This window comes from Pseudophryne corroboree, chromosome 4 (assembly GCF_028390025.1).
Source record: "Pseudophryne corroboree isolate aPseCor3 chromosome 4, aPseCor3.hap2, whole genome shotgun sequence".
Taxonomy (NCBI): Eukaryota; Metazoa; Chordata; class Amphibia; order Anura; family Myobatrachidae; genus Pseudophryne; species Pseudophryne corroboree.
In genome coordinates this window covers 130054221-130079910 of record NC_086447.1, presented here as the reverse complement: position 1 = coordinate 130079910, position 25690 = coordinate 130054221, and the positions used below count along the sequence as shown (strand labels likewise).

General features: G+C 46.3%; 1 protein-coding gene across 2 annotated transcripts in view; it reads left to right on the top strand.

The window, feature by feature from the left end:
• The window catches only part of TAF1B (TATA-box binding protein associated factor, RNA polymerase I subunit B), a 316001-nt gene extending 293020 nt beyond the window's left edge, over positions 1-22981 (top strand). For both annotated transcript variants that reach the window (XM_063915434.1, XM_063915433.1), the window contains exon 15: positions 22389-22981. In XM_063915434.1, coding sequence (XP_063771504.1) covers positions 22389-22557 — 169 coding nt within the window. In that variant the 3' untranslated portion in view covers positions 22558-22981. The remainder of the gene's footprint in view (positions 1-22388) is intronic.
• The last annotated feature ends 2709 nt before the right edge of the window (positions 22982-25690 follow it).

Genomic DNA, 25690 nt, shown 5'->3' with positions numbered 1-25690 from the left:
CACCCAGCCCCGCACATATAACTCACCATATACCGGGGACAGGCGGGAGGGGAACATCCTGTGAACGCTGCTGGCGGCTCCCACCAGCAGCTAAGAGCGCAGCGTGACCTCTCACGTTGCGCTGGGGACCCGGAAGCAGGAAGCCGGCCAGCGTTTGAGCGTCCTGTGGACGCTCAACGCTGATCCCTCAATCCCCGGGATTGGAGCTTCCAATCCCGGGATTGAATCCCGGCCATTTTTGGCCCTAAATCCCGGGATTCCGCCGATCCCGGGATTGGCCACCATACACACAACCCTTCATTTATGTTTTCCTAGATGAGCTGGCAAGTAGCAATCCTCTTTCAAGCCTCAGAACGGCACATCTTTCCTTTTTCAATTCTCAGGGATTCTACAATTGTGGTTATTAAAGTGTTTGTACATCTATATTACTTTTTTGGGAGAAGAGAAAAAAAAAAGAAAGAAAAACATTGGCGTGGTGGCACAGTGATTAGCATTGCTGCCTGTGGGGCCATGGGATTGATTCTGACCAGGGCCTTAAATGTGTAGTGTTTGGGAGTTTGTATGTTCTCCCCATGTTTGGATTGGTTTACTCCCAGACCCCAAAGACACACTTTTATGGCTTAGGATGAACGTACGTGTGTGTGTGTGTGTGTGTGTGTGTGTGTGTGTGTGTGTGTGTGTGTGTGTTTGATATTCTATGTAAAGTGCTGCATAATATGTAGTCACCAGATAAAGGTTACTAATGATCAATAATGGTCTCTTGAAAAGTGCAAATTCATTTCCTACTTATGATATTATGTTTGCTGTTGACTGTTTGTTATTATCTGATCTTCATGTTGGCAGGCTTAGTAGGCTCTTGTAATACTGTCAATGGCATACTTGGTTTTTCTACTTTCTTGTATCTAAATATAAAGGGATTAGCGGTTCTAAGGACATAATTGAATGTATTACACATCTACTATATTCCTGGAAGCTCATATCAAACCTCATTCCTAAATGTAGGTCTTTGCGTCGTCTTTACATCACACCAACAATCATCTCCTGTCTGTACATATCACCTTCCTATTCTTATGGAAATCACAGAAATTGCCTTTTATTTAATTTTTTTTAAATTTTGATTGTATATTAAATGTCCATGGTACATTGGTTATTTTCTGCAAGGTGGTGTTGTGCCTAATTAGCTAGTCTGACCTGTTGTACATTCTCTATTCATACAGATAACTCTTCACAGAAAGTGTCTGTAAAATGTATTTTCTCTTACGTCCTAGAGGATACTGGGGTCCACATTAGTACCATGGGGTATAGACGGGTCCACTAGGAGCTTTGGGCACTTTAAGAACTCAATAGTGTGCACTGGCTCCTCCCTCTATGCCCCTCCTACCAGGCTCAGTTTAGAAAATGTGCCCGGAGGAGCCAGTCACGCTTAAGGAAGCTCCTGAAGAGTTTTCTGCATTTATTTTCTATTTGTTGTTTTCAGGCAGGGCTGATTGGCACCAGCCTGTCTGCTTCGTGGGACTTAGGGGGGAGAACAGCCCAACTTCCTGAAGAGTTAATGGTCCCGTTTCTCCGCTGACAGGACACTGAGCTCCTGAGGGAGTCCTTCACAAGCCCCACCACGGTAGCGTACCCTCCCGCAGCACACCACCACAGAACCAGAGGATAGAAGAGTGGTGAGTACAGTGCCGGTGTCCCGGTTAGCGGCACAAGGGTAGGAGCGCAGCAATGCTGCAGGCTGCGCTTCGGGGGCTCAGTAAGGTGATACACTTGGATGTGTCCATGCTGTGAGGCAGGCGCGCTGAGCCACCAATGAAACCCAGATCTGGCCACTTACCTAACAGAGGGTTTTAACCCTCTGTTAGTCACAAAAAGTCCTCAGGCCAGTATAAAAAATGCGGGAAGCCGCGCGCCATTACGGGGGTGGGGCTTCACTATGAGCGGACCCAGCAGCTCACCAGCGCCATTTCCAATCTGCAACTTGTACTGACAAGATACACAGGGAAGCGCAGCTCCTTCACAAGGACTCCACGTCTCCTCAGTGGTACCAGGGGGCCTTAATAAGGGGGGGGGGGGCAGTGTTAGAATACTAAGCCATATTAAGGTGCTTAGTTTGCGACCCAGCTGAGTTTTACTTAAGCTAAAAGGGCGCTGTGTGGCTTGCTCTGGCTTCTGTATTGCCCTGCGGGCTCTGTGTGGGTTAAAACTGTGTTTTCACCTTCTGTGTGTGTGTATATCCCTTCCAGTTGCCATGTCCAGGGACTGCGTTTCCTGCACAGCAGAGTGTCTGTCCTCTCCGGGAGACTCACTGCCCTGTACTCAAGATAGTGCACATTCTCAGGCCAGTGGGGCTGAATCCGCATGGTTAGATTCCATTAAAGGGATGATATCTACTATTTCTACTAAATTATCCCATACTAAAAAAGAGACACTATTCTAAAGACAGTCTATGGATGACCTGATCAATAGAGATTCAGTTCCCATGCCAGTGTCTCAGGTCCCCGGCTGATACTGATGACGATACAGCAGACCCAGAGGAGGGTGAGATGGCTGCGACTGTGGGGGGGGGTGCTGTCCTGTTACAAGGCATACAGGCTCTGATAGAAGCTATCAGAAATGTCCTGCACATTCCTGACAGGGTGGCGGAGGTAGAGGCGGAATCTTATTTTAATGTAAAAAAGAAATCCTCAACAACTTTTCCTGCATCCAAAGAATTGAATGCCCTATTTGAGGAAACTTGGGCCAATCCTGATAAAAAAAAGTTTAAGATCCCTAAAAGATTGTAATCACATCTTTTCCCTTTCCTCTGGAAGATAGAAAGAAATGGGAAAACCCGCCGATTGTGGATGCATCGGTGTCTAGGTTGTCACGTAAGATAGTCTTACTTGTTCCTGGGGCAGCATCCTTAAAGGATACGGCTGACCGCAAGATTGAGACCACTCTCAAATCTCTATACACTGCTGCGGGGGTGGCCCAGAGACCAACTATTGCTTGTGCATGGATCACTAAGGCCATTGCTAAGTGGTCAGGTAACCTAATTGACGAATTAGATTCCTTACCCGGGGGGAGGGGGGAATAATTTTACTCCTACAGCATATTCAGGACTCTGCTAACTTTATGGTGGAGTCCATAAAGGAAATTGGTTTGTTCAATGCACACACAACTGTCATGGCAGTGTCAGCACGCAGGAAATTGTGGCTGCGCCACTGGACTGTGGTTGCGGATTCCAGGAAAGGGGTGGAAAGCCTACCATTCACAGGAGAGGCCCTTTTTAGCGATGAACTGGATAAGTGGATATCCAAGGCTACGGCGGGTAAGTCTACGTACCTTCCTTCCGCAGCACCCCCAGTTAGGAAAAACCTACTCTGCTCCAACTCTGCAGTCCTTTCGGACAACAAACCCAAGGGTTCTTCTACAGCATTCAAAGTCAATAAGAGTAAATCCAGAAAACCAGCAGCTGCAGGTCTTCTTCAAGATATACGCCATTCAGGTTCAGTCAGACAATGTGACGGCAGTGATGTACATAAACCGACAGGGCGGAACGAAGAGCAGAGCAGCAATGTCAGAGGTAACAAGATTTCTCCTCTGGGCAGAAAGACACGCAGTGGCACTGTCGGCAAACTTCATTCCAGGAATGGACATCCTCAGCAGACACGACTTTCACCCGGAGGTGTTCGAGTCCTTAACGCGTCAGTGGGGGATTCCACAGATAGACATGATGGCCTCTTGTCTCAACAAGAAGCTAAAGCAGTATTGTTCCAGGTCGAGGGACCCACAAGCAGTAGCGGTGTATGCTCTGGTGACTCCATGGGTCTACCAGATGGTTTGTGTGTTCCCACCTCTTCCATTGATCCCAAGAATTCTCAAAAGAATCAAAAGGGAAAAGGTTCAAACTATTCTCATTGCTCTGGATTGGCCAAGAAGTGCCTGGTACGCGGATCTACTGGAGATGCTCCTAGAGGACCTGTGGCCTTTGCCTCTTCGAGAGAATCTTCTACAAAAGGGGCCGTTTGTCTATCACGAATTACCGCAGCTACGTTTGATGGCATGGAAGTTGAGCGTCAAATTCAAGGCCGGAAAGGGGTAACGTCTAAACATTACCACCGTATTTGGAAAAAATATGTCTCGTGGTGTGAACACAGGAATTTTCCTGCAGTGGAATTTCATCTGGGACGTTTTCTCCTTTTTCTACAGTCAGGAGTGGATGTGGGCCTACGTTTGGACTCCCTGAAAGTCCAGATTTTGGCCTTGTCCATTTTCTTGCAGAAGCAATTGGCTTCCATCCCTGAGGTTCAGACATTCTTGAAGGATGTTCTGCACATCCAACTGCCCTTTGTGCCTCCCACGGCACCTTGGGATCTTAACGTGGTGTTGCAGTTTCTACAATCGGACTGGTTTGAACCTTTACAGGAGGTTGACGTAAAGTGTTTTACGTGGAAGACTGTTACACTGTTGGCCTTAGCTTCCGCAAGGCGTCTGTCTGAACTGGGGGCATTGTCTCACAAAAGCCCCTGTTTGATTTTTCATGAGCATAGAGCTGAACTCAGAACTCGTCAGCAATTTCTTCCTAAGGTGGTGTCTGCTTTTCATATCAATCAACCTATTGTGGTTCCAGTGCTTACTGACACCTCTGCTACCTCAAAGTCCCTGGATGTTGTGAGGGCTTTGAAGATCTATGTGAAGAGGACAGCTCGTCTCACAAAATCTGACTCGCTGTTTGTTCTCTGATCCCAAGAAAATTGGGTGTCCTGCTTCAAAGCAGTCTATTGCTCGCTGGATCAGGCTTACTATCCAGCATGCTTATTCTACGGCAGGATTGCTGGTTCCTAGATAACAGGCCCACACTACAAGGTCGGTGGGTTCTTCCTGGGTGGCTGCCCAGGGTGTGTCGGCTTTACAGCTCTGCCGGGCGGCTGCTTGGTCAGAATCGAACATGTTTGCTAAGTTCTACAAGTTCGATACTTTGGCCTCTGAGGACCTTCAGTTTGGTCAATCAGTTCTGCAGGACCCTCAGCACTCTCCCACCCGGTTTTGGAGCTTTTGTACATCACCATGGTACTAATGTGGACCCCAGTATCCTCTAGGACGTAAGAGAAAATAGGATTTTAATTACCTACCAGTAAATCCTTTTCTCATAGTCCGTAGAGGATACTGAGCGCCCGCCCAGCGCTTCTTGTTTCCTTGACTGTTACTTTGTTAAGTAATATTGTTGGTTCAACTGTTGCTGTGCCTGTTCAGGTTTGGTTAGCATGGCTTTCCTCTTGTTTTGTGTGTGCTGGTTCGAATCTCTCCACTGTTCTGTTACATCCTTCCTCAGGATATGTCCGTCTCCTTGGGCACAGTTTCTAGACTGAGTCTGGTAGGAGGGGCATAGAGGGAGGAGCCAGTGCACACTATTGATTTCTTAAAGTGCCCAAGGCTCCTATTGGACCCGTCTATACCCCATGGTACTAATGTGGACCCCAGTATCCTCTACGGACTACGAGAAAAGGATTTACCGGTAGCTAATTAAAATCCTATTTTATTTTATTTAGGTTTGGCCTAAAACCATATGTGGGTTCTTGTTGTGTCTCTTATTATGGGTGAAGGGATTTGTTTTGTTTGTTTTTTATAAAATGTCCATTTGCGTATATCGTACTAAAAATTTATTTATTTAATATAGAGACTCAAAAAATCTTTTTTTTTTCTTTTGCTGCCTCAGTTAATGAGTTTTTCAAGAGACAATATGATGGATTGTTTAGTAAGTAAAATAAATTGTTAAGCAACAGATTTATGGTAAAAGCATTGGTGCTTTGCAAAACTTGTTTGTAGAAACATTACATGAAGGTGCAGGTGTGGATTGGCATCGTATGAGTAGATAGCTGGAAAAGTGTCCTTTAACAGTAGTTAATATCGTTTGTAAATCTTTCATATCCAATCTGATTGATTGATTGATTGATGCTCGATAGCACCGAGCATCTTTTAATTTGACATTAAAATGTGTCTTATTCACAAAACAATGCAAATAGGACCCACAATAGAGTGGGTTTAAAAAAAAAAGTTTCTGCATCGATTGCGGGTGTTAAAAAAAAAAAAAAATTGTGGGACCACTCAAGAAGATGATTGTCATTTAGTTTTTATAAATCGGATAATATCTTAGTCGGCCAACTGTCGCTTAAAGATTTAGTATTTACGCCTTATAGGCATGACCGCAGAACACCAGCGCAAAGCGCTCTGGCAGTGCAATTTTTTTTTTCATACTGTATTAATAGTCTAAACTATTGTATTCTGCTACTTAGCAAGAAACAGTGCGAAAAAAAGCGCTGCAAGAGCGTTTTGCGGTGGTGTTCTGCGGGTATGCTTATAGTGTGTAAATACAAAATCTTTAGGCAACGGTTGGCCGACTAAGATATTGTCTCATTTAAAAATACTAAACGGCAACCATCTTCTCGAGTGGTCCCACAATTAATTTTTTTAGACCCTCACAATCGATTCAGAATTTTTTTCTTTTCAACCTACCCTAACGCACAAGCAGCTTATGCTGATTAAAATGATATGCGGCATGTCTGTATTCTGTGTGTGACGGCGAGTGTATCTGCATACGAAATGCTACGCTAGTGTTTTCCTAGAAAAACTTACCTTTTCGTATGCAGATACAGTCGCGGTCACACACAGAATATAGGTATGGCGCATATTTTAATCACCAGGGTCTGTGTGTACATCTTGTTTGCATAGCAATGCGAATAAGACTCTTTTTTGGCAAAAAAAAAAAGACACCTGACATCTCCTGCTGCGTGACGTATTGATATTTTGCCAGACACTTGGCACATTATGAAGACTAAATAACCATCTCTATTTGATTTAAAATGAGAGTGACCGCAAAGAAATATCTGGATCTATTGTATAGGAGGATATACTGTACTATCTTTCCATTCCTTGAATGTTCTAAATTACTGACTAGACCAAGCCGTTATCAGTTGCACGATGAAAGCTGCAATATTTTTGTAAATGGACATTTTATTGGCCAAGATGCTGACATATAGCAATATGAGTAGGTATGTTATAAGTAAAACAGCCTACACTATTTAACTCATTTATCTTATTACTTCTAATAAACAGCAAATTGTCGGTGGTGGTGGTGGTGGTGGGGGGTGACATTTGCATTAGGCGCAGGTTTTCCTGATACATGAAATAAGTCTTCTGTCTGAACCTGACTGTTGATAGCTCATGGTTTCGTCCATTTGACAGATTTGTTGTAAATAACTGGCCTCCCAAGCAAGGAATTTCTGGTTACAGATAGTACTCTGTAAGTCACTCCTAGCCCTTTGTCAGATGGCAGCAACAATGGGTAAAAATTTACATGAAATTAGTTTTTTTTTTCCTATGAAAAACGTTATTTGCCCTCAAGAAATTTTAAACAAAGTTTGACTTCTTAAACTCTCCGCAATATAGAATTTCATTAATATGCGTAGTTATGCAAATCTTCTCACCTACTTCAGCCTGAGGGGATGTGAGACAGAAGTAGACGATGGCAGATACGAGTGTTCCCATTTATTTATATATTCAAAATACAGTTATGTGAGACAACAATCAGGGTAATTTTTGTTCCTTGCTCGATGCCCTGAGGCATGCTGTTTGCTTTTGTGTGCTGTATGAATCCGAGATGGGGAAGAAGAAATTTTATTTCTTTTGTTTTGCATATTTATTTAGTTTAGTTTTTAAGATGTGTTTAATTAGCGATTGAGCACCTTATTGTTGTCCTTCTCCATGTCCTGCATCTCTCTGTACATCCCCAGCTTTGATGTTTGCAGATATAAAAAAAGGGGCTGGTTGGCAGCGCTTACGGAGCTGTTCCGATGAGGAAAATGGCTGTGGAAGGCTTGCATACGCTGCGGTTGCAGAGGGTCGTCCAAAGTTGCTGCAACCACAATTAAATTGCAGTCGCACCCGCTGGGTAGGCCATTCAGCATGCTGGGCGGCCTTGCCCTGCGATGGGCAACCCCCAGCATGCAATAGAAAGGTTTGCAGACTCTGCTTTTTAGCAGAATCTCCAATCCTTACTGAATAACCCCCTCTTCCTGTGTATTTTGAGTCGCATAAATCTCAACCCAAAAGAAAGCAGTATTTCCATCTGGCATGCAAATGCGTATGCTTACGTGTACCTGTAGTGTAAAGTAGGGGTTCAACATGTGGTGGCCCAGCCACTGTGAAACTACACATCCCAGCATGTCCTACTACAGTTTTAGCATGCCCTAATACAAAAAATGTGGCAGGGCATGCTGGGATGTGTAGTTCCACAGAGGCTGGAGGGACAGTTGATGAATACTATTGATGTAGACCAGTGATTCCCAAACTCGGTCCTAAAGGACCCTGAACAGTTCATGTTTTCCAGGTCACTGACACAGGTGGAGCTAATTATTTCACTTGTGATTTTGTGAGGAGACCTGAAAAAACATGAACTGTTGGGGGTCCTTGAGGCCCGAGTGTGGGAACCACTGGTGTAGACATTGTTAGAAATAAGCAAAAAGTCCAACACTACGTTTACAAGAGTGGATGCAAAATTTAGTCCAGGTGTGTATAGTTGCATTATCAGAAAGGAGCAGTTAAATCACTGGTATACTCCAGTTACACAGTCACATAGGTGAGAGGTGACTTCCCTATATACCTGGAAGGCAGTGTAACAGTTTATTGATAATAAGTTGTGATCTAAGATCAGTGGAACATTACCTGATCTCTTTTCCACCACCTGCATAGAGTTCAGGTAAAACCACTTTTACTGACCTGCATATAACCACTGGATGGACTTCAGTCACAGTATATAACTCGGCATTGCAGTTGTTTTTTGGCCTAATCGCCACATAAGACTAGTCGTGTAAAACAGCTGTACATCATTCCTCCAATAGGTGACACGTAGGTCCTTTTGATAATAGGCTACATACACTATACTTAGGTCTACTGTTTATACAGCACCATCGTATTGTGCACAGCTGTACAGTGGTATTGAGAGTGGAACATTACACCATGTTTTGCAGATTGGAATGGTGACACAGTAACATGACTGTGGCCATACTGGACTCTGTTTACCTTTCTAGATTTAAAGAACCTAAAATAGGATTAATATCGGGCCTTTATATGCTGATTATAGAGCCACGTGTTGATGAATATCTATTTGCTACTGTGGCTGAGTATGTCCTCTCCATAGTATCTCTGGATCAGCAAGTTGCCATCAATGTTTGAGTTCATTGAAATAATTATCCATGTTTATGCATGCATGTTTCAGTATATCTTATATGGAGCAGTGGTTAAATGACAAACTGGGGTGAATAACAATTTCAATTGAAAAGTGGTCACTTCCTCTACAATCTTAAAATCTAATTAGGATACCATTAATTGTTTATACATTATACACTGTATGTGTAATATGTAATTGTGGAATAGCTGAACACAACACAAGGAAATACAGTACATAAGTTCTCCCCCATCCATCCTCTGGTACAGCACACAGATCAGATTATACCATAGTTGCCGTGTGTCAGATCGTACAGGTATGGAAACTAAACAAAGACAGATATTTAGCCTCTGCCAAGAGATTGCTATCAGCCATCACATGAAGAGGAAAGGTGTTCAGCGGTGACAAGGGGGTGTCTCTGATGTTTCTCTACTGTGATCAGAGATTGTGTGAAAATCCTTCTCCGAACTCTAGAAAATCACAGCAATTGACTTGGACAGATCTTTGGAAGCCACCAACTTCCCTCCACCTTTGTAACCGCTTAAATTCTGCACCAAATGAAACCAGTATATGTGATCAGTGAGTGCATGCTGTATGCCTAGAATATCATATACTTCCTCCATTCCATGGAATTTTACAGTCTTTTTTTCGTTTAGTTTATCTATTTCGTTTTATTCACTATCCATTAGCTGTCAGGTTGTTGAGATGTAATTTCATAGCACAAATAAGGCCTTTGCTCTCATGGTCTGACTTGCACTATACATATAAAATGAATTACCCATTGATTAATATGGGTTCTTGTACTGTACTACACCATTCAGCAGTGTTAGGAAGTGAACGTCGCTGGTTCTTTGTTCAACGTAAAGAAAAGGGACTTACTCTATCAGACCAAGGTAGAATGTATGTATACAGACTCAGGAGCTTTGAAGCCTCCAGAAGATGTCTGTCCACCACTTGCCCTGTCACCCCTCATCCCCACACTAAGGATCTATGCAAACAGGCTCCTTGCATTGGTTGGTGCAACACTGAGGTCTTGGCTTCTCTCTTTTGACTAAGCTCAAACGTAGATGTCCATGTCTGCTGCTGGTTTTAGGGGCGCCACCAGTAGAAGATGCGCCGTCCGCTTGATTCTCTGGCCTAGAGGCCGGCAGCCTGAAGCCCAGGGTGCTATGTGTCCCCTGGAGCTGCCTGAGCCAGGGGTGCTTAAAAATGAATCGCTGAGTCAGGACCACACCTTGCACTAAGAAAGCACTTTACACTAAGCACTTTAATTTTTCAGGATGCACTCTGGCTAGGACAAGGATCATTTTTTCCTTTCTCTGACGTCCTAGTGGATGCTGGGGACTCCGTAAGGACCATGGGGAATAGACGGGCTCCGCAGGAGACTGGGCACTCTATAAGAAAGATTTGCTACTATCTGGTGTGCACTGGCTCCTCCCTCTATGCCCCTCCTCCAGACCTCAGTTAGATTTCTGTGCCCGGCCGAGCTGGATGCACACTAGGGGCTCTCCTGAGCCCCTAGAAAGAAAGTATATGTTAGGTTTTTTATTTTACAGTGAGACCTGCTGGCAACAGGCTCACTGCAACGAGGGACTAAGGGGAGAAGAAGCGAACCTACCTGCTTGCAGCTAGCTTGGGCTTCTTAGGCTACTGGACACCATTAGCTCCAGAGGGATCGACCGCAGGACCCGTCCTTGGTGTTCGTTCCCGGAGCCGCGCCGCCGTCCCCCTTACAGAGCCAGAAGCATGAAGATGGTCCGGAAAATCGGCGGCAGAAGACTTCAGTCTTCACCAAGGTAGCGCACAGCACTGCAGCTGTGCGCCATTGCTCCTCATACACACTTCACACTCCGGTCACTGAGGGTGCAGGGCGCTGGTGGGGGGGCGCCCTTAGCATCAATAAAAACAACTTGGCTGGCAAAATAACCACAATATATAGCCCCAGAGGCTATATATGTGGTAATTACCCCTGCCAGAATCCATAAAAAAGCGGGAGAAAAGTCCGCAGAAAAAGGGGCGGAGCCATCTCCCTCAGCACACTGGCGCCATTTCTCCCTCACAGTTCCGCTGGAAGGAAGCTCCCTGACTCTCCCCTGCAGTCTACACTACAGAAAGGGTAAAAAAAGAGAGGGGGGGCACTAAATTTAGGCGCAGTATAACTTATAGCAGCTATAAGGGGACATAATTCAGTTAGTCCCTGCATTATATAGCGCTCTGGTGTGTGCTGGCATACTCTCTCTCTGTCTCCCCAAAGGGCTTTTGTGGGGTCCTGTCTCCTTTAAGAGCATTCCCTGTGTGTGTGCGGTGTGTCGGTACGGCTGTGTCGACATGTTTGATGAGGAGGCTTATGTGGAGGCGGAGCAGATGCCTATAAATGTGATGTCACCCCCTGCGGGGCAGACACCGGAGTGGATGGACTTATGGAAGGAATTACGTGCAAGTGTCAACTCCTTACATAAAAAATTTGACGACATGCCAAACGCGGGACAGCCGGCTTCTCAGCTCGTGCCTGCCCAGACTATTCAAAGGCCATCAGGGGCTCTGAAACGCCCACTACCTCAGATGGCAGACACAGATGTCGACACGGATACTGATACCAGTGTCGACGACGATGAGTCAAATTTAATGTCCACTAGGGCCATTCGTTGCATGATTGAGGCAATGAAAGAGGTATTACACATTTCTGATATAAACCCAGGTACCTCAAAAAAGGGTATTATGTTTGGGGAGAAAAAACTTCCAATAGTTTTTCCCCCATCTGAAGAATTAAATGAAGTGTGTGAAGAAGCGTGGGCTTTCCCCGATAAAAAATTGGTGATTTCAAAAAAATTACTAATGGCGTTCCCTTTCTCGCCAGAGGATAGGTCACGTTGGGAAACTCCCCCTAGGGTGGATAAAGCGCTCACACGTTTATCAAAAAAGGTGGCACTACCGTCTCCGGATACGGCCGCCCTAAAGGAACCTGCTGATAGAAAGCAGGAGGCTATCCTAAAGTCTATATAATACACACACTGGTGTTATACTGAGACCAGCTATTGCTTCAGCGTGGATGTGCAGTGCTGCTGCTGCTTGGTCAGATTCCCTGTCGGAAAATATTGACACCCTAGACAGGGACACTATATTGCTAACCGTAGAGCATATAAAAGACTCAGTCTTATACATGAGAGATGCACAGAGGGAGATCTGCCGGCTGGCATCTAGAATAAGTGCATTGTCCATTTCTGCTAGGAGAGGCTTATAGACTCGGCAGTGGACAGGGGATGCAGATTTGAAAAGGCACATGGAAGTTTTGCCTTATAAGGGTGAGGAGTTATTCGGGGATGGTCTCTCAGACCTTGTTTCCACAGCAACAGCTGGGAAGTCAGCATTTTTGCCCCATGTCCCCTCACAGCCTAAGAAAGCGCCGTATTATCAGGTACAGTCCTTTCGACCCCAGAAAAACAGGCGGGGAAAAGGCGGGTCCTTTCTGTCTAGAGGCAGAGGAAGGGAAAAAAAGCTGCAACACACAGCAGGTTCCCAGGAACAAAAGTCCTCCCCCGCTTCTTCCAAATCCGCCGCATGACGGTGGGGCTCCACAGGCGGAGCCAGGTACGGTGGGGGGCCGCCTCAAACATTTCAGCGATCAGTGGGTTCGCTCACGGGTGGATCCCTGGATCCTTCAAGTAGTATCTCAGGGGTACAAGCTGGAATTCGAGGCGTCTCCCCCCCGCCGTTTCCTCAAATCGGCCTTACCGACAACTCCCTCGGGCAGGGAGGCTGTGCTAGAGGCAATTCACAAGCTGTATTCCCAGCAGGTGATAGTCAAGGTACCCCTACTTCAACAAGGACGGGGTTACTATTCCACACTGTTTGTGGTACCGAAACCGGACGGTTCGGTGAGACCCATTTTAAATTTGAAATCCTTGAACACATACATAAAAAGATTCAAGTTCAAGATGGAATCGCTCAGGGCGGTTATTGCAAGCCTGGACGAGGGGGATTACATGGTATCCCTGGACATCAAGGATGCTTACCTGCATGTCCCCATTTACCTTCCTCACCAGGAGTACCTCAGATTTGTGGTACAGGATTGCCATTACCAATTCCAGACACTACCGTTTGGACTGTCCACGGCACCGAGGGTGTTTACCAAGGTAATGGCAGAAATGATGATACTCCTTCGAAAAAAGGGAGTTTTAATTATCCCGTACTTGGACGATCTCCTAATAAAGGCGAGGTCCAAGGAGCAGTTGCTGGTCGGAGTAGCACTATCTCGGGAAGTGCTACAACAGCATGGCTGGATTCTAAACATTCCAAAGTCACAGCTGTTTCCTTCCACACGCTTACTGTTCCTGGGGATGATTCTGGACACAGAACAGAAAAAAGTGTTTCTCCCGCAGGAGAAAGCCAAGGAGCTGTCATCTCTAGTCAGAGACCTCCTGAAACCAAAACGGGTATCGGTGCATCACTGCACACGAGTCCTGGGAAAAATGGTGGCTTCATACGAAGCAATTCCATTCGGCAGGTTCCATGCAAGGACCTTCCAGTGGGACCTCTTGGACAAGTGGTCGGGATCGCATCTTCAGATGCATCGACTGATAACCCTGTCTCCAAGGACCAGGGTGTCTCTACTGTGGTGGCTGCAGAGTGCTCATCTTCTAGAGGGCCGCAGATTCGGCATACAGGATTGGGTCCTGGTGACCACGGATGCCAGCCTTCGAGGCTGGGGGGCAGTCACACAGGGAAGAAATTTCCAGGGACTGTGGTCCAGTCAGGAGTCGTCCCTACACATAAATATTCTGGAACTGAGGGCCATTTACAATGCCCTAAGTCAGGCAAGGCCCCTGCTTCAAAACCAGCCGGTACTGATCCAATCAGACAACATCACGACAGTCGCCCATGTAAACCGACAGGGCGGCACAAGAAGCAGGATGGCGATGGCAGAAGCCACAAGGATTCTCCGATGGGCGGAAAATCACGTACTAGCACTGTCAGCAGTGTTCATTCCGGGAGTGGACAACTGGGAAGCAGACTTCCTCAGCAGACGCGACCTACACCCGGGAGAGTGGGGACTTCATCCAGAAGTCTTCCTACTGTTAGTAAACCGTTGGGAAAGGCCACAGGTGGACATGATGGCGTCCCGCCTCAACAAAAAGCTAAAGAGATATTGCGCCAGGTCAAGGGACCCTCAGGCGATAGCTGTGGACGCTCTAGTGACACCGTGGGTGTACCAGTCGGTTTATGTGTTCCCTCCTCTGCCTCTCATACCAAAGGTACTGAGAATAATAAGAAGGCGAGGAGTAAGAACGATACTCGTGGTTCCGGATTGGCCAAGAAGAGCTTGGTACCCAGAACTTCAAGAAATGATATCAGAGGACCCATGGCCTCTACCGCTCAGACAGGATCTGCTACAGCAGGGGCCCTGTCTGTTCCAAGACTTACCGCGGCTGCGTTTGACGGCATGGCGGTTGAATTCCGGATCCTAAAGGAAAAGGGCATTCCGGAGGAAGTCATTCCTACGCTGATTAAAGCCAGGAAAGAAGTAACCGCAAACCATTATCACCGTATTTGGCGAAAATATGTTGCGTGGTGTGAGGCCAGGAAGGCCCCTACAGAGGAATTTCAGCTGGGTTGTTTTCTGCACTTCCTACAGTCGGGAGTGACTATGGGCCTAAAATTGGGTTCCGTTAAGGTCCAGATTTCGGCTCTGTCGATTTTCTTCCAGAAAGAACTGGCTTCACTGCCTGAAGTTCAGACTTTTGTAAAGGGAGTGCTTCATATTCAGCCCCCTTTTGTGCCTCCTGTGGCACCTTGGGATCTCAATGTGGTGTTGAGTTTCCTGAAATCACATTGGTTTGAGCCACTTAAAACTGTGGATTTGAAATATCTCACGTGGAAAGTGGTCATGTTATTGGCCTTGGCTTCGGCCAGGCGGGTGTCAGAATTTGCGGCTTTGTCATGTAAAAGCCCTTATCTGATTTTCCATATGGATAGGGCAGAATTGAGGACTCGTCCCCAGTTTCTCCCTAAGGTGGTATCAGCTTTTCACTTGAACCAACCTATTGTAGTGCCTGCGGCTACTAGGGACTTGGAAGATTCCAAGTTACTGGACGTAGTCAGGGCCTTGAAAATTTATGTTTCCAGGACGGCGGGAGTCAGGAAAACTGACTCGCTTTTTATCCTGTATGCACCCAACAAAATAGGTGCTCCTGCTTCTAAGCAGACTATTGCTCGCTGGATTTGTAGCACAATTCAGCTGGCGCATTCTGCGGCTGGATTGCCGCATCCTAAATCAGTAAAAGCCCATTCCACAAGGAAGGTGGGCTCATCTTGGGCGGCTGCCCGAGGGGTCTCGGCTTTACAGCTTTGCCGAGCTGCTACTTGGTCAGGGGCAAACACGTTTGCAAAATTCTACAAATTTGATACCCTGGCTGAGGAGGACCTTGAGTTCTCTCATTCGGTGCTGCAGAGTCATCCGCACTCTCCCGCCCGTTTGGGAGCTTTGGTATAATCTCCATGGTCCTTACGGAGTCCCCAGCATCCACTAGGACGTCAGAGAAAATAAGAATTTACTCACCGGTAATTCTATTTCTCGTAGTCGTAGTGGATGCTGGGCGCCCATCCCAAGTGCGGATTGTCTGCAATACTTGTATATAGTTATTGCCTAACTAAAGGGTTATTGTTGAGCCATCTGTTGAGAGGCTCAGTTATATTTCATACTGTTAACTGGGTATAGTATCACGAGTTATACGGTGTGATTGGTGTGGCTGGTATGAGTCTTACCCGGGATTCAAAATCCTTCCTTATTGTGTCAGCTCTTCCGGGCACAGTATCCTAACTGAGGTCTGGAGGAGGGGCATAGAGGGAGGAGCCAGTGCACACCAGATAGTACCAAATCTTTCTTATAGAGTGCCCAGTCTCCTGCGGAGCCCGTCTATTCCCCATGGTCCTTACGGAGTCCCCAGCATCCACTACGGACTACGAGAAATAGAATTACCGGTGAGTAAATTCTTATTTTTTCCTGGGTCTTATTTAATTTATATTTTCCACTTTTGCACTTTTTTTTTACCTTTCATCTCACCTTCTGTTTTTTTTTTTTTTTTTGTGAGTGTGTCACAGTTTTGTGGGCTTTTTGTTGAGATCCTTATCCCTTTCCCTAGTCTCCTGAGGCTTTCTCTTTTAGGGGAGAGCTGAAGATTCTGTTCCCCAGGTGGAAGCTTTGGCCAACTCTGGAGAGAAAGGGGCGACCCCGAACTCTGAGTTGGACGGAAGCACCTTGCCACCTAACAAGCCTTTTGGCTATGGGGTCAGGGATTCAAGGGGTCCCTCGAAACTTTAGCAAGAGGGGAACTGAAGATCCTCTTTTCCCCTCATTGGACTTTCTGACTCCAAGGGTATGAGGAGTAACGGGACCCTTCTCCTTTTGGAGAGGGTCCCATGCCCCCAACACAGTTTTTGCACTGCACTGGATGTTAAAGCCACGTATTTTAGGCTTCACAATAAAAAATGATTGAGATCTTGGGTTTATTTCCCATCCAGCCCTATATGTGCAGAGTTTGTATGTGCTCCCAGTGTTTGGGTGTTCTGGTTTCCTCCCACATCCATACAAATACTTGGAGCTTAACTGTATCCTGACAATTAAAAAAAAAAAAGCATTTTGTACGTGTCTGTACTGTGATAAGGAATTTAGATTATAAGCTTTATCGGGTGGGATCTGGTTACATGGTCGACAGTGACCTACTAGAACATGGGTTAGAATGTGCAATAAAAATGTCAACATGTTCACAATGTCCACATCTGGAATGTCTCCATGTGAACTGTTGGCATTCTCAGAATGCCACCGGTTAAGGTTAGGCTCTAGGGGATGGGTTAGGGATAGGGCAGGTGTACGTACTGAAATGCTGGGGTATCAGACCACTCCACTGGAACTGGCGGTCACATGACTGCCAATATTTGTTAGAAGATGCTGGAGCTGCTTCAACTACCAGGACCAGGTAAGTGACCACTGGGCCACAAGTAGTTAGGTTGACATTCCATCATGCCTACATATCATCCATGTTGTCATGATAAATGTTGACATACTAAGCATGTAGACTTGACATAAAATAGCCCACGTGGCAGGAACTGATGTGAATCACTGAGACAATCTCTATCTGCACTGTGGAATGTGTTGCCACTATATAAATAATTGGTAATTAATACATTTTAGCATATATCTGCAACCATACGTGTATAAACTGTAGCAAAACTGAAATGAGCACATTTCTCATGACACCAGGCCTTTAACACAATGCACATATCTGATCACCATTTATGACGGAGGAATAGACAATGCAATTGTGGCTCTAACTCCTGGAGCCCCATATTATATTAACGTAACTATGTGAACAATTGTGGAAAACCTTACTTTTTTTCTTCGGGGTCAATAGTCTCCACAGGGTTAATTCTTAACCTTGGGTATGATGGCTGGTGGGAGACCAGGACTGACACCGAACAGTAAGCTTATGAGCCTCCCAGGATGCACTGGACTACTCCTGCTTCATACCCTGCCCCCAATCTCAGGCACTTGGTTTTTTTGGTGTCAGCATGGAGTTGGACACTCTAAAGGGGCTACAGCTTGCAGTCTAAGCTTTTGTTTTTCATTGACTTTTTATCACTTGATAACATTTCTAATGAGATGACAACTCCTGGCAATCCAGGAAATGCCAAAGCTGTCTCTCCAACACCCCCACCAGGCCGCGACACCACGAGTGGGTAGGTAATTTTGGTGAGGATCCCCACTGCACCTTTCACTAATAAGACGCAGGGGCGCCCCAGGACTGCAACCCGGAGATATGGGGGACAGGTAGACCTGCGATTTGCACAGTCCATATGCCATGGTCGTGGGAGACAGCCAGAGCCGCTGATGTGCTCCTAGCCCAATAAGTGTACTTGCGGCCGCACTAGACCACCAGGGCATAATGTATACTGGCGCTGGGGACCCTTTAAATGCCAGGAAAACCGGTGGTGATATATCAGCACAGGGGAGGTCAGCGCAAATGGATAAATCTTTAGGTGTATGACCAGCTTTAGGCTTTGTATCTATTGCAGCTCGCCGCGTTGTGTGGCTCCACTCATGGAAGGCGGAAACAGATGCCAAGAAGGCCCTGGATGTCCTCCCTTACACGGGTGAGTTCCTCTTTGTTCCAGCACTGGACAAGATTGTCGAGAAACTAACAACATCTAAGATGGCTCATCTGCCTTCAGCTTCCTCAGGAAGACCTCAGACTTTGTCCTTTTTGACCATTTATTCACAAGCAAACCCAAGGGTCAGTCCTTCCCATGTTCTGATCGCACAGGCAAGGCCTCTAAACCCAGGGCCAAGCAGGCTTGGGCCGCCAGACGTCCTCCTACCAAACCTGAGGATAAACCCTCAGCCTGACGGGACGCACCTCCCCCGGGGGACCTCAGGGTGGGAGTCCGGCATCTTCAGTTTACCCAGGCATGGAGTCTTATCACAACCGACTCCTGGGTCCAAGAATTGGTCTCCCATGGGTACGCGCTCTCATTCCTGAGGCGTTCTCCCAGGCAGTACTTCCCTACCACTCAGTCACCAGACCCTGGCAAAGCACAGGCATTGCAGGGAGTTATTCACTCCTTACTGCAGTCTTGAGTGGTCATCCCTGTGCCACGACATCAACAGGGTCAAGGGTTCTATTCTAAACTGTTTTTGGTTCAGAAACAAAATGTGTACTACCGCCCCATTCTGAATCTCAAACTGCTGATCGAGTACCTCAGACTACCCAAGTTCCGTATGGAAACTCTCCGCTCCATTGTACTAGCAATGTGACCTGGGGATTATATGGTTTCCCTGGACATCCATGATGCATTCATGCATGTACCTATAGCACCCTGCCACAAACGGTTCCTCCAGGTTGCTGTTCTCCAACAGCATTTCCAATTCCAGGCTCTAACTTTTGGACTGTCCACAGCTCCCAGGGTATTCACCAAAGTCATGGCAGTGATGGCGACCCATCTCCAAGAGCAGGGGATTTGAATCCTCCCTACTTGGATGATCTACTACTCCTGGCACAGTCTCCGGAGTTATTGAATCGTCATCTCCAACTGATGTTGTGCTTTCTCCAGGCCCACAGTTGGATAATCAACTGCGCCAAGTCCTCACTCGCCCCTTCTCAGGGGATGCTCCACCTTGGGGCTTTACTGGATGCCAGCCTACAACGCATCTTCCTACCTCAGGGAAAGTTTGCAACATATCAGTTGCGCATTCACAACCTGCTTTACAGCCCCTTGTTCTCTATACATGTGGCTATGCAGACCCTTGGCTTAATGGTATTGGTATTCAACATGGTGAAATATGCTCAATTTCACTCCAGGTCCCTACAGCGCTTGATACTGGCAAGATGTTCTTCAATCCCTTGCATGGTGGCTTCAGATGCCCAACCTGGACCAGGGCTGACCTTTCTGGATTCCACACTGGACAGTTCTCATCACAGACGCCTGTCTTCAACGGTGGAGGTAAGTCACGGGCAGTCGCTCCTTTCAGGGACATTGGTCCCCAGCAGAAAGGACTCTCCCGATCAATGTAGTATAACTCTGAGTGGTTTACAGGGCTCATCAAATGGCTCAAGACCACCTCCTTGGTTCGCCAGTGCAAATCCAGTTGGACAACGCCACGGCAGTGGCCTACATAAATCGGCAAGGCGGCACTCTAAGTTTTCCAGCCATGCAGGAAGTGTCTCAGATTCATCTTCATTTCAGGAGTCTTCAACTAGGAGGTGGACTTTCTTAGTCACCAGGATGTTCACGCCAGAGCGTGATCTCTCCACCCAGACGTCTTTCAAATCCTGGTATGCAAATGGGGTTTACCAGCCGCAGATCTCATGGCCTTCAGACACAACCACAAGGTTCCAATGTATGGAGCCAGGACAGGAGATCCGGAAGCGACCTTCGTGGATGCACTCACAGTTCTATGAAACTTCCTTCTGGCATATCTCTTCCCTCCAGTATCTTTCCTTCCCAGTGTACTGTGCAAATTCAAGGAGGAAGGTGGCATGCTTATCCTGGTAGCTCCAGCATGGCCCAGACACCATTGGTTCTCGGATCTGAGGGATCTCTCCATAGACAAGCCCTTCCCTCTACCTCTTCGGCTAGACCTGCTCTCTCAGGGGCCCTGTCTCCATCCAGACCTGCCACGCCTTTGACAACGTGGCTCTTGAGATTTCCCTCCTAATGGACAAAGGCTTCTCTGGTGCGGTAGTTCAGACTATGCTTCAGGCTCAGAAACTATCCTCAGCCCGCAAAGATTACCGGATATGACACTCCTACTTCCACCGTGCTCACCGTGACTATGATCCTAAAGTTCTCAGGATACCTCGGCTGTTAGCCTTCTTACAGACGGGACTAGCCATGGGTATTTGCCTGGCTTCTCTGAAGGTCCAGGTCTCGACCTTATCCGTCTGGTTACAGAAGAGACTGGCTCCATTGCCAGATGTATGTACCTTCCTTCGGGGGGTACTACGAATACAACCTCCATTTGTCCCTCTGGTGGCTCCGTGGGATTTGTCTTTGGTTCTACAGGCCTTATCTCTTCCCCCTTTTGAACCTTTGGAATTGGTAGACCTCAAGTGGTTAACCGCAAAGACCCTCTTTCTCCTACCAGTTGCCTCAGCACGCATGGTCTGACTTGTGAGCTCTCTCAGGTAGTTTTTAAGTTCCATATTAATGAACCTATTGTGGTACCGGCCTCTCAGGAACCCAGCCTCTCACAAGAGGAAGCATCGTAAGATGTGGTCCGTGCTCTCCGGATCTACTTGGACCATACTGGTTCCCTTAGGAACACCAATTCTTTGTTCATCCTTTATGAATTCCACAAGTGGGGCTGGTCAGCCACTAAACAAACATTAGCACATTGGCTCCGCATGGCCATTTCACAGGAGTATACACAAGCGGATCTGCCTCTTCCAAGTACAGTCTCTGCTGACTGCTCACTCTGTGGGTCCTTCATGGGCAACCCGCCGTGGCACATCTGCTAAACAACTCTGCAAGGCAGCTACGTGGTCTACTGCCCATACGTTTCTATGCCTTTGAAACGTTTGCCTCTCAGGATGCAACCTTTGGCTGCAATGTCCTCCTTTCAGCTTAGGAGCGTTCCCTTCCTATTACAACTGCTTTGGGACTTCCCAAGATTAAGAATTAACCCTGTGGAGACCATGGACCCCGAAGAAGAAAAGAGGAGTTATGGTAAAACTACCTTTGTTAACTCTTTCTTCGATATACATGAGATCCACAGTGCGCCCACCCTGACGCACCTAGCTTAAATGGTTTACTTCTCCGGTCACCAGCTCCCTTCTCTTCTAGGTGAGAGTGTGTTTCCTCTGTGTACCATCCTTCCTCCTTTTTCTCCTTTCCAGCTCCTGCTTTGGGCTTGTTACTAACACTGAAGTTCCTGAGCATGGCGGTGGGGTATGAAGGGGGAGTAGCCCAGTGCATCCTGGGAGGCTCACAAGCGTATTTTTCTGTGTCAGTCCTGGTCTCCACCAGCCATCATACCCAAGGTTAAGAATTAACCCTGTGGATCCCATGGACCTCGAAGAAAGAGAGTTTACAAAGGTAAGTTTTGCCATAACTCCTCTCTTCCTCTTTTTGCTTGTTATCTCCAAGTAATAATTGCAATTGTTTAAAAAAGTAAAGCCTCTTTTCCAGAAAAAGACAAAATCTGATATTGGTACATCCCAAAAAGTATGGTCTGGCCATGATTGGATAAAAACCCTCTGGCCATTAGTTGGTTAACATCCTTTCACCATGTGTCCATTGCAGCAATGGGCCCAACAGCAGTCCTCATCCAACTGTCCAGCGGTACATGCTCAGTTTGTACTGGGGGATGGAGGAAATTTAATGCAATTCTTCTATTCCCAGATCTTATATGTATCAATCTCACTGCTGCTCCGTAGAAATCTAAGGCTACTTCATTTTTTAAACTGTGTGAGAAAATGTTATATTATATACTAGTCCTACAAGTTCAGTTAGGTGTATGGTTCACATAGGAATGTTGGCTGGTTTGATAAAGTGTGTTACTGTAGGTGTCAGATCCTTTCCTTAGGGCCTATGTTATTTGAAGCATAGATAGGGTCCATATTAGAGTCTCTGGTTTCCCTGTTGACCAGCTGATATCTGCTAATTTATTTTTCACTTGTTTCTTTTTTGGCAGTTTTTGTAAACACTGGAAATTATACGAAGCGTCCAACTTCCCGAGCAGCTATGACTTTGTCCTGTCTCTCTTCTCCGTGGTTCTGAACGTGGAGGTCTGCGCTATCCACTACGAGGTGTGCTTGGTGGAGGAGAAACTCTTCCAGTGGAAGCTTAAGACAATGACTTGAACATCGCAGTCATGTCACAGGATGTGCCCGTAGACCTGTATAATCGAGAGGAGCAGAACTAGTTCAGACACAACTACAATAGTAAATGTTGAATATCCCTGATTTGCCATGATGGATTAGGATGACTTGTTTACACGCCATCCGTGTGAAATGTCGTGTTGAGCTACAATGATACACAGTAGAAGACAACGCTCTCATCCATTAAGGAGCTGTCTATTGTCCAGACGGGGCGCCTTATTGCAGCCTTCAGTTGCAGCAACAGATTTGCTGCCTAGATAATAATGGACAAACATGGGCCTATCTGTTAAATGCAATGGCAACAAAAATGTACAGATGTTTTGTTTGTTGTCAGTAGAGTTCTAGAAGTCTAGAAAGCCTCCTGAAACAGGACAGGGCAGTTACAATAAATACATAAATGAACAAGGCTTTCTTGTATGGCAAAGAGTTCTTTTTGCAAATTAACTTTAAAACCCCGCTAACGCAAACTACAGAGATATGCACCAGGTTATTTGATGGGACTTAAGTTGAACATTGACTTAAATTGTGCAAAAGTAATTGAATTTCAAATTTGAAATATAAATTCTGTAAAATAAGATTTTATATAATAATATGGAGACCTAAGCAGAGAAATTCCCATGTGATTTCATCGTTTGAAACACTAATGGTTACTCTGATGTAATAAAGACGTTTTCTTTGACCGGAATGAGGAGAACACAATATATAAGGTCTGTGTGCTGCACATTTAGGGGCCAGTGCAGAGCTGAATTCATGGACTTACTTGGGGTTGCTCTGCGCGTGCTGTTGAGTTGAACATGTACAATTTCAGGCTATGCAGAATCATAAGCAACACAGGAGCAAATGTACTAAGCCTTGGAGAGAGATGAACTACCAACCAATCAGCTCATACCTGTAATTTTTCATACAGCCTGTAACATGGCAGTAAGGGGCTGATTGGCTGGTTCTTTTTTTATCTCTCCAGTTTATCAATCCCCAAGGCTTAGTACATCTCCCCCACAGTCACATCTCAATTTGCAGCTAAAGAGGAGTAACTGGGTGGCAATTAGGTGATTGCACATAGAATAAGTTTAGTGGAGGTATGTTGATAAAACCTTAGCCTTACACAGAGATCTGTCTGGTTTCAGACAGATCTTCTGCACCAAGGATGATAATGGGGTCCATTCATGAGGTTTTGTGTATATAAATTGTTAGTTTTCACTATATATCACATCCGTTCGATGCAATATATATCTTGGCTAAGTAGCAATTCATGCACACTTACCTGTTCTGCAAAGCGATCCGGTATCCAGGGCTTCAGCAATCCTGTCTGCGGTCTTCTTTGAGGAGCGTGGATTCGACAGGCAGGTCCTTTCTGCACCAGCATCGGAGTTCAGGAGAGGTTGCAGTGGCTGCTGGGATATAAAGGGGCGGAGCATAGAGAAATAAACTACTTCTTGTTTTTTTGCATTGAAGTACAGATTATGCCACCTGAGGTGGTGAATCTTTTCCCAGCAGGGTAACGGAAAGCAGAGCTTTCCATTCTTTTATGCATAGCACTCACCATACAAAAGTATGTTAATGCAATTTAGGCACGTAGCAGGGGTGCCGTCTGAGAAGTAAAGAGCCTATTTACGGTAACCTGCTCTGTGAATAGAATGAAGCAGGAAAAAAGGAGATTTATGGTAAGACTTACCATGGTTAAATCTCTTTCTGCGAGGTACACTGGATTCCACAGGGAATAACATTGGGTTGTAGAGTTGGATCTTGATCCGAGGCACTAACAGGCTAAAGCTTTGACTGTTCCCAAGATGCACTGCACGCCTCCTCGAAATCACCGCCTCCAGGCACCAGTCCAGTGCAGTAGCAGGTAAAAGAGACGGTAGATGTTAGCCACATAGAACCACATTCTCACGACAGGAGAAGATACCAGAGGCTAATGCCATACAAACCCAAAAAAGATAAGTGCGTCAGGGTGGGCGCTCTGTGGAATCCAGTGTACCTCGCAGAAAGATTTAACAAAGGTAAGTTCTTACCATAAATCTCCTTTTCTGCAGCGGGGTACACTGGGATTCCACAGGGAATAACATTGGGGATGTCCTAAAGCAGTTCCTCATGGGAGGGGACGCACTGTAGTGGGCACAAAAACCCGGCGTCCATAGGCATCCTGGGATGCGGAGGTATCAAAGGCATAGAACCTGATGACCATGTTCACTGAGGACCACGTAGCCGCCTTGCACAATTGTTCAATGGACGCGCCACGGCGGGCCGCCCAAGAAGATCCAACAGACCAAGTAGAATGGGCCTTAATAGCAGCAGGAGCTAGAAGTCCAGCCTGCGCATAAGCTTGTGCAATCACCATTCTAATCCATCTGGCCAAGGTCTGCTTATTAGCAGGCCAGCCACGTTTGTGAAAACCAAAAAGGACAAAGAGAGAATCAGATCTCCTAAGGGAGACGGTTCTCTTCACCTAGGTACGGAGAGCCCGTACCACATACAAAGACCGCTCTATGGAGGACAAATCAGGAGAGATAAAGGCCGAAACCACAATCTCTTGGTTAAGGTGGAAAGATGACACCACCTTAGGTAGATAACCAGGGTGAGTTCTAAGAACCGTATGGTCACGGTGAAAAATCAGAAAGGGTGGCCGACAAGACAAGGCACCCAAGTCTGAAACCCGTCTAGCAGAGGCAATAGCCAGCAAAAATAAGACCTTAAGCGTACGCCATTTAAGGTTCACAGACTCAAGAGGCTCAAATGGAGACTCTTGCAGGGCATTCAGAACAACAGACAAATCCCATAGAGCTACAGGAGGGACATAGGGAGGTTGAATCCGTAAAGCACCCTGAGTGAAAGTTAGGAAGAGACGCAATCTTTCTCTGAAACCACACCGACAAGGCAAATATATGAACCTTGAGGGAGGACAGACGAAGGCCTAAGTCCAGGCCCTGTTGCAGAAAAGCCAAAAGTTTGTCAGTACTGAACTTGTATACATGGTATTTCTCTTACGTCCTAGAGGATGCAGGGGACTCCGTAAGGACCATGGGGATAGACGGGCTCCGCAGGAGACATGGGCACTAAAAAAGAACTTTAGGTATGGGTGTGCACTGGCTCCTCCCTCTATGCCCCTCCTCCAGAC